The sequence below is a fragment of the Sprattus sprattus genome (assembly GCF_963457725.1).
Source record: "Sprattus sprattus genome assembly, chromosome: 4".
Taxonomy (NCBI): domain Eukaryota; kingdom Metazoa; phylum Chordata; class Actinopteri; order Clupeiformes; family Clupeidae; genus Sprattus; species Sprattus sprattus.
In genome coordinates, this window is record NC_137923.1 from 28,852,634 (window position 1) to 28,862,633 (window position 10,000).

Genomic DNA, 10,000 nt, shown 5'->3' on the forward strand with positions numbered 1-10,000 from the left:
TAGTTACTGGAACACACCCATCCAATCAGTCTTAGTTACTGGAACACACCCACCCAATTAGTCTAAGTTACTGAAACACACCCACCCAATAAGTCTTAGTTACCGGAACACACCCAGCCAATTAGTCTTAGTTACTGGAACACACCCACCCAATTAGTCTAAGTTACTGAAACACACCCACCCAATTAGTCTTAGTTACTTGAACTCACCCGCCCAATAAGTCCTAGTTACGGTATTCTATGATACAGAGCTGATTCGCAGCTTTAACCCACACAGGAAGTGACATCACAATGGTGCCGTGGCGGCATTACCTCGTTTGACTGGCGTATGCTGCGTAGGGGGACCCACACGGTGCCCACCATGGTGTCCCATATCAAACCCTTATTCCACACCTCCACGGTCAGGCCCAGGTCCAGCCGGTTGATCTCACTGTTGGGGGATGGGCCACAGAGGAACAAAGGGTTAGACAGAGGGAGTAATGGGAACGATAGGAAGATTTGTGAGGGAGAGAGGGAGAGAGAGAGAGAGAGAGAGAGAGAGAGAGAGAGAGAGAGAGAGAGAGAGAGAGGGAGAGAGGGAGGGAGAGAGGGAGGGAGAGAGAGAGCGAGGAAAGGAGAGGGAAAGAGGGAGGTAGAAGGCGATGGAGAGAGAGAGAGAGGGAAATATAGAGGGAGGGAGAGAGGCAGGCAAAGGGGGAGGGATGGAGAGAGGGAAAGAGGGAGAGAGAGAGAGAGGAAGAGAGAGAGGCACGCAAAGGAGGAGGGAGGGAGAAAGGGAGAGAGAGGGAGAGGGAGCATTACACTTGTTACAGTCAAGGGGAGGGGATCTGATGTGGATGACTGCCCAACTGAAGAGAGGAAGAGAGAGAGAGAGAAGAAGTTTCTAAAACTGATTGTTCAAATCCTTGATTGTGATTGGCTAAAAGCCGTTGTGAAATCCAGCAAAACCTTACAAGTTGTCCTCATAACATTCTATGACAACATTCCATATTACTGTGCAGCGCATGACAAGGCAAGGCAAGGCAATTTTATTCATATAGCGCATTTCATACACATGTGGAGCAACATCATCTGCGACACTGATGCGTCAAAATCAGGATACCCCTGTCGCTGCACCAGCAAAGAGGAGCCCGTTTGAAAACGATTTCAACAATTGCACTATTAATGGCGATATACAAATTAATGTGAATATATAAGCACCTCTTTTTTTGTCGGTAGCGCAAGTGTTCCATCTGGCTGTTGCGTTGCTTCAAGGGTTGCGTGGCAACGATTTATTTCGGAACTACGTATATTTTGTAGTGGCAGAAGAATGACGGTTTATCATTAAACTATTGTTTCCTTAAATTGAATTGTTTTTATTTAATGAAACCATATCAAATATTTGTAGTGACAGTTTTAGAAAAGCAATAAGCCCCGGAGTTTTAGGCACTCAGCTTCGCGTCGTACCTAAGAACTCCCCTTACCTGTTCTAAAATCAGCGCAAACCACAGCCTCTTGGGGCTTATTGCTTAAGTATAGCGCAACATCCTCTGACGGGCAACATCAGCCTGATGCATCTCAGCATCACAGAGAAAGGAGGATTGAGGAAAGAATACTTTACTATAGGGGTGACTGATATGAAGACAGAGACAGTAGGTAGGAAAGAGAGACAGAGAGCGGGAGAGAGGGGGGGGAAAGGAAGAGAGAGGGAGGAAGAGCGAGAGGAGAATGAAGGAGAGAGAGAGAGAGAGGTTGTGGGAGTGGATCAGTGGGAGAAAAGCGAGAAACAGAAGAGAGGATAGCAGGGGGTTTAGAATTACTGAGAGAGAGAGAGAGCGAGAGAAGGAGGGGGAGGAGAGAGAAGGAGGGGGAGATGGGAGAGAGAGAGAAGGAGACGAAAGAAGGAAAGAGAGGGAGAGAGACGGACGAGGGAGAGATTTAAATTTTTAAATGACAACTTTATTCAGTTTTTACAGAACAAGAGTAGGGCAATCAAATATTCCTTTACATCAAAGAAAAGAGATTAAAAAAAGATTAAAAACAATATGAAAATAATGTATAAAATATGGCTAAAATGCAATTCATTTTCTTTTACAGTGCAGATCGCTTTTCTGTCACACCATACATCCTTGAACGTTTCAAGATTTTGCATTAGCTCATAAAACCTGAAATCAACCAAAAATGTTACCAGGCTAGGAAACAGAGCAATGACATTAGTCCCTGGTTGTTGCTCAACCTTATTCCTCCTAGTAATGTAAATAGCCATCTTGGCTTGACCTAGGACGAAGTTCAAGATTTAACATACATTTTTTCTTTCCTTGACATACTTAAACCCAAGGACAAACGTCTCAGTGGAGAAATCTTCACTAAATGCCTAACCCTAACCCTAGACGAGCACTTCCAACCACAGGCTCTTGCAAGAGCCAATGTAAGGAGATTGCAGGGCCAAACCTTCTGACATTAAACAAGGCCCAGATTTTAAAACAAGGCCCAGATTTTAAAACAACTGCGATAAAACGGTGGCAACTCTGAAAACAACATCTCATCTGGTTTCATCAAAAACAAGGATTTGTCTAACCCCAAACTCCCAGCCATTTTCAGTATTGCACAGCTCAAACCCCTACATGCAACATCTGTAGGCCCTGTCAAGAGCCTTTTTACAAACTGCAGTCTAAAAGCTGCAGTCCTACTCTGTAAGTGTATGAGGTCCTGCCCCCCCCTCATCTTTTGGCAAAAACAAAACAGACTGAGGGACCCAATGCAGCCCATCCCAAAACAGACCAAAACAGGTGGAGGGTCTACACAGGCTAGTCTATGCCAGAAGGACGAAGCTACCAGATTGTTAATGATACACACCCCCTGTAAGACATTTTTGACAAAAGCCACTTCCACTTCTCAAGCCTTCCCTTAACACTTTCAACCGCCCCCTTCCAATTTCTCCCCATGACTTCATCATTCCCCAGAAAGACGCCCAAATACTTGAACCCATCTTTTCTCCAGCTTAAGTTCTGGGAGCCTTGGCACCCCCTCCACCCATTGACCCAGCAATAGAGCCTCACGTTTTGACCAGTTAACTCTGGCTGATGAGAGTAACCCAAACTCCTTTAGGATGTCCACCACCATCTCTATATCCCTTCCCCCGCTAATAAGTAGAACTATATCATCAGCATAGGCTGACACACGAAGAGGTACCACACACCCAGGCACAGACACCCCCCTCAGAGTTATCCTTAATCTATGCAGAAGAGGCTCTATTGCTAAAGAGTATATCATACCGGAGAGAGGGCAACCTTGCCTCACACCTCTGCCAACCTTAAAGGGAGCACCTAAACCACCATTAACTTTGAGAATACTCAACACATCACTGTACAGAACCCTGACCTTCTGAATGATACCTTCACTGAATCCAAAGGCATGTAAGGTGTCCCAGAGATAGCAATGCTCAACCTTATCAAAAGCTTTCTCTTGGTCTAATGAGACCAAACCCACCTCAAGCCCCACCATTTTCGCCATGTCTATTACATCACGGACTAGAGCAACATTATCAAAAATTGACCTACCGGGAATACAATATGTTTGGTCAGGATGGATGACCTGATCTATCACCCTACCTACATAGTTTGTTGGCCAGTGCTTTGGATAATAATTTATAGTCACTACACAGGAGCGACACGGGTCTCCAGCACTTTATATCAGTTAAATCACCCTTTTTAGGTAAAAGTGTGAGGACTGCCCTACGACAGCTCACCGGCAGGAGTCCTCCAGCAAGACTGTCGTTAAACACTGCAAGCAAATCCTCCCCCACCACAGACCAAAAAGACTTATAAAAGTCTATAGGAATTCCGTCCAAGCCAGGGACCCTGGAACATTCCATACCTTGAAGGGCACTCTCCAGTTCCTCCAACGTCAGAGCTGAATCAAGTTCGGCCAGGGATTCCACTGAAACCTGAGGCAATCCCTCCGTGAAGACACTGTAAGCCTGTTCACCGCTTAGTTCGCTCCTGTACAGATCTTCATAAAAACGTGTAGCTCTACTTCGGATATCATACACACTAGTCAAAAGTGTTCCAGATTCTGATTTTAAAGAATGAATACATTTCCTCTGGCCATTTTTCTTCTCCAAGCTAAAGAAAAACTTTGAAGGTACATCCATCTGATTTACACACTGAAAGCGTGAACGGACCAACGCTCCTTGTGCATTAAGGCCTTACATCTCTGCTAGGGCACCCTTCTTGTTTGCCAAATTTTCAATGTTATCGTTATCCCCAGTAGAGTAAGCCAAGTTTTGAAATTCTACCAACTCTGCTTCTAGAATTTCAATTGACCGGGTTCTGTCTCTTCGTGTATACTGTTATCCAATGCAATTGCTGGATTTGCATTTTTCCAAAATCCCACCACTGCTTTAAAGAAATAAAAGATGCCTTGCATTCCAAAATTCATCCCAAAAAGCTTTGAAAACATCCTTAAAAACCTTATCATTGGTTAAAGTGGTGTTAAAATGCCAATAAGCACTCTTTGGCTTTACTGAGTTTAAGAAAACACTGCACAAAACCAAGCTATGATCTGAAAAAACTACAGGAGAAATATCACAAATCTTAAACATATTAAAATGATGTTTGAAACAGTAAAACATGTCAAGCCTTGCTAAAAAATCATATTACTTCAGACATGAGTCCAAGTGTATTGTTTTTGCCCCATGTGAACATTTCTCCATACATCACTTAAGTCATGTGTCTGCCTAAGTCTTCTGCGTGAAAGCATATGCGGCTCAACATGATTTCTGTCAATGTCTTCCTCTGTGCAATTCAAATCCCCCCCAATAAATAGATATTCATCACCATTGCATCCAGAAATAACAGTAGACAATGTTTCTAAAAAAAACACTCTTTCTGCTGCAGTATTTGGGGCATACACACAAACAAAAACAAAAACATAATTTTCAAAACGGCTCTAACTTTAAGTAGTCTTCCTTCTATAACTTCCACCACTTCATAAGAGATGGGAGTAAAACTCTTAGAAAACAGACATGCAACTCCACCACTAACGTTGGAATTGTGGCTCAAAAGACAAAGACCCTCCAACTCTAATGCCCAATCACAAGCGTTCCTTGCATCACTATGTGTTTCTTGCAATAGAAGAACGTCTAGACGTTTAATTCGTGATTACAGGTGAAGCTGTGCTCTTTTCAAGGGATCCCTGGCCCCATTGACATATAGGGAGGCTACACGAAAATCAACCATGATCAAAAATAAAATAAAAAGAAACTGTACATTTACTATCATTTTGCTGCTTGTTTTGGTGCTGCCTTCTTTGATTTACTGTTTTTCCCAAGAAGGGTTTTGCAACTTCGTGAGGAACTTGGTTAAACGGTAAACCTCAGGGTTAGAAAAAAGCCTGTCCGAACTGGTCAATATCAGGGAAAAAATGTCAATATGAACATTTCTGAGGTTCTTTGTTTCACTCAGAAATGTTTTTATGTCTTCTACGGTGTAGTCTTGAGTAGTATATCCACTCTTGCGCAAGCTACAATCCACACTACAGTCAGACTCTAAATCGCTTTCTACCATAGGTTTACGTAATTGTGCCTCGCGCAGGCTTCAACTTTTTTGATTTTGCAGACTCATCGCTTTGTGTTTCGAGTTTTGATGGGCACGCTTGGATCTTTAAAAACTTTAGGGTCATCCTCTGCTCCCAATTGAGAACTTTCATCCTCTGCATCCATCTCATTCGTAAAATAATCATTTCCTATTACCCCACTGGTTTGGGAAAAAACTGCGCTTTCAGGCTCAGCTTGGGATGTACCTTCCACTGCTGGCTCATCAGGGGAATTCTGCGGGGGGCTTACCTCGGCCAAGGAAATCTCCCCCTCTCCCTCTGTCGTAGCAACATTAACTTCTACACTCTCCCCATTATTGTGCTCACTAGTTGCTTTGGTGAACTACCCATTATTGGGAACGTTATCACTGGGGGCTTGCTCGCTATTAAGTTCCTCCGCAGCAGGAGTACTATTCATTCTGTCCGGGCAAGCACGCGCTAAGTGACCAGTCTGGCTGCAGCCAAAACACTTCATCAGACAGGATGATACATAAACCGAATAATTAAACCCCTCCACCGTCACATTCAGAGTAATATCTAAATCCTTGTTATCTTTCATGATCATATACAAAACGCCGGAAAGACACATCATGTTTAAGGAGGGGATTGCTGCTGGAAATCGCTATCTTTCTAATGGGTGATACCAGTTTGACACGACGGGATAGAGCTTCAATGAGGATTCCTAAAGGGCGGAATGTTTGATAAGATTACTTTTTTAGAGGGTGCTGTTAAAGAGAGCACAGGGGTAAAAGAACCATCAATTACTATTCCCGTTTCATTCACTTGATTTGCCAGTTCTACCGTCTCCAGAAACAAAACAACTGCCTTGTTCATACGGGCTGCAGAGATCATTTTGCCGTGACCGACCAAATAACCAACAGCCAAACTACACTTTCCAACGCTGGCTTTTGCTGCTTTTTTAACGGCATGCCGCCGCGTTAAAGAACCAAACATTCCTGTGCCTAACTACTCCAAAACAACCCACCCAAACTTAACCTTAAGCAAAAACAAACAAACAAAAACATCCATACAAAAATAAAGTGTAAAAAGTAAGTGATCTCTAAGTAAGGGTTAAGTGATCTCTCTTCTTCTCTATCCTTCTTTCCATCCCCCTCTCCCCCACTCTCTCCAGCACACTGCAGCTCATCTTGCACAGATCCAGTCCTGATCTAGCATAACCTGCAGCATGCCTGTGTGTGCGTGTGTGTGTGTGTGTGTGTGTGTGTGTGTGTGTGTGTGTGTGTGTGTGTGTGTGTGTGTGTGTGTGTTTGTCTGTGTGTGTGTGTGTGTGTGTGTGTGTGTGTGCGAGTGTGTGTGCAAGTGTGTGTGTGTGTGTGTGTGTGTGTGTGTGTGTGTGTGTGTGTGTGTGTGTGTGTGTGTGTGTGTGAGTGTGTCTGGTCCTGATCTATCGCAACCTGCAGCGTGTGTGTGTGTGTGTGTATGTGTGTGTGTGTGTGTGTGTGTGTGTGTGTGTGTGTCCGGTCCTGATCTAGCGTAACGTGCAGCATGCCTCTGTGTGTGTGTGTGTGTGTGTGTGTGTGTGTGTGTGTGTGTGTGTGTGTTTGTCCGGTCCTGATCTAGTGTGACCATCGTGTTTGTTCACTCTCTCTCTCTATCTCTTCCCCTCCTTCTCTCTCTTTTCCCCTACTTCCTTTGTCATCTTTTTCTTGTTTTTCCTCTCTCTGCTTATCATCACTCATTCTCTTCTCCTCCTTGCTTTCTCTATATTGTTTTTTCTCTCCCTCTCTCTTCATCTCTCTCTTCAACTACTGGTTAACATCATCCTCTCTCTCTCTCCCTGCATCCTTATTCTCTCTCTCATCTCTCTGTCCCTCTCCTTTTCTCTGCCTCTCTCTAGAGCTCCATCTCTCTATCTCCCTCTCTGTGCATCTTCCACTCTTTCTCTGACTGCCCACCTCTCTCCCCTCATTTCTCCCACGCCCAATCTCTCTCTCCCCATCTCTCTTTCTCCCCCCATATTTCTCTCTATCCTCCCCTCTGCCTTCCCTCTTCCATTCTCTTCCGCTCTCACTGGTTCATGGGGTGTTTTGTATGCAGGTCGCGCACGTGTGTGTATGTGCGCACGTGTGTGTGTATGTATGTGTGTTTCACATAACCCTCATAACCTCCCTATTCCATTCCACTTTCTCCTCTCCCTCCCTCTCTCTTTCCTTCTCTTCATCCATCTATCTCTCCCCTTTCACCCCTCTCCCCACTTCACTCTCTCCCTCGCTTTCTTTTCTTCTCTCTATCCATCTATCCACCCCTCTCACCCTTCCTCTCTCTCTTTTTCTCTCTTTCTCTCAGTCATCTGTGTCTCCGTCTCTGTGTTGTGTTTGTTATGGTTGCTATGGTTGTTATGGTTGCTATTATGTTATGGTTGCTATGGTTGTTATGATTGTTATGGTTGTTATGGTTGCTATTATTGTTATGGTTGCTATGGTTGTTATGGTTGTTATGGTTGTTAAGGTTGTTCATTTCATCCTCATTACCCACATGCTGCCCTTCGAAAGATGGGGATAGGAGTGAGTGAGAGAGAGAGATAAAATAGAGGGATAGAGGGGGATAGGAGTGAGAGAGAGAGAGATAAAAGAGAGGGATAGAGGGGGATAGGAGGGAGAGAGTGAGAGAGATATAAGAGAGGGATAGAGGGGGATAGGAGGGAGAGAGTGAGGGATGATGGAGAAAGAGATAAAAGAGAGGAGATAGAGGGGAATAGGAGGGAGAGAGAAAATAAACTGAGACAAACGCCAAGAAGAAAGAAGAAAAAAAGAAGGAAGAAGGGCGAGAGGAGGAGGAGAGAAGATAAGGGAGGAGAGGGAAAGGAGGTGAGAAGACAGGAGAGGAAAAGAGAGAAGGGAGGAGAGGAGAGAGGGGGAGAGCAGAGAGGAGAAGAGGAGAGAGGAGAGGAGAGAGGATGAGAGGAGACAACATAGTAGAGCAGAAGAATAATAAAAAGAGAAGTTAGAGGGAGAGATAGAAGGAGAAAGAGAAAGATAGAGGAAGAGAGGGAGAAGGAGAAAGAGAAAGAAAGAGGGAGAGAGAGAAGGAGAAAGAGAAGGATAGAGGAAGAGAGAGCGAAGGAGAAAGAGAAAGATAGAGGGAGAGAGGGAAAAGGAGAGACTCACAACATGAAGTCCTGTTCCCAGCTGGGCAGGTCGCCGCGGACGGCGATGGTGGTGCTCTTCACATTTTGCACCTTCAGTGTCACATAGGTATTAAACTTCTCTGTGGGGAGAACACACACACACACACACACACACACACACACACACACACACACAAAGAGAGAGAGAGAGAGAGACAGACAGGCACTTTTTAACATAAGTATTATTACCTCCGCCAAGGAGGTTATGTTTTCGCCCCTGTATGTTTGTTTGTTTGTTTGTTTGTTTGTTAGCAGGATTATGCAGAAACGCATGGACCGATTTCCATCAAACTTTGTGGGTAGATTGGGTAATATAATGGCAATAATTGATTAGATTTTCAGATGTCAAGGGCAAAGGTCAAGGTCACAAGGCGGAGGTTTGCATGCTCTGAATGCTCCCATTCTTGTTACTATATGAATAATGGTAAATAAATATAGGCAGTATTGAGACACAAACACAGATACACACCCACACACAGAGTCACACACACACACACACACACACACACACACACACACACACACACACACACACACACAGAGACACACACACAAACACAGACACACAAACAGACAGACACAGACACAGACACAGACACAGACACAGACACAGACACAGACACAGACACAGACACAGACACAGACACAAACACAGACACAGACACAGACACAGACACACACACACACACACACACACATACAGAGATATCATACACGACTCACCTTGGGGTCCATCAAGCTTGGCTTTTTTCACTGAAAAAAAGCAAAAGACAAACTCAGTCAGGCGCAGCAGTTACATAGATAGTAAACATAGATATTTAGGAACATAGGAATTTAGCCTGTGTTATGACTTTAGGGATGTCTTGTTTGGCTACCAGTGTGTTTGATGTGTTATGGTGCTTTAGGGATGTCTTGTTTGGCTACCAGTGTGTTTGGTGTGGAATGGTTCTTTAGGATGTCTAGCTCAGCCACCAGTGTGTTTGGTGTGGTATGGTTCTTTAGGATGTCTGGCTCAGCCACCAGTGTGTTTGGTGTGGTATGGTTCTTTAGGATGTCTAGCTCAGCCACCAGTGTGTGTGCGTGGTGTAACAAGCTCCCACACAGTCTCTACATTTTACACCAACACCATGTCACAGGTAGCCTGGATACCAGCCCAAACCCCGCCCACAATTTTTTTTGTCAGGGAGATTTGGTCTGGCTCTGGGTTAATTGGGAGAGAGTTTCATCGGTAGGATCAAACCGGACCAATCAAATTGGCAAGGCGGGCTTTATACGTTGA

General features: G+C 44.4%; 1 protein-coding gene across 1 annotated transcript in view; it reads right to left on the minus strand.

The window, feature by feature from the left end:
* The window catches only part of LOC308364023 (protein unc-13 homolog A), a gene marked incomplete at both ends in the record, with an annotated part of 101,345 nt that overhangs the window by 80,696 nt on the left and 10,649 nt on the right, over nt 1-10,000 (minus strand). The window contains 3 exons of the mRNA XM_080836962.1: nt 312-429; nt 8,702-8,801; nt 9,445-9,474. Of these exons, the coding sequence (XP_080693088.1) occupies nt 312-429; nt 8,702-8,801; nt 9,445-9,474 (248 nt within the window). The remainder of the gene's footprint in view (nt 1-311; nt 430-8,701; nt 8,802-9,444; nt 9,475-10,000) is intronic.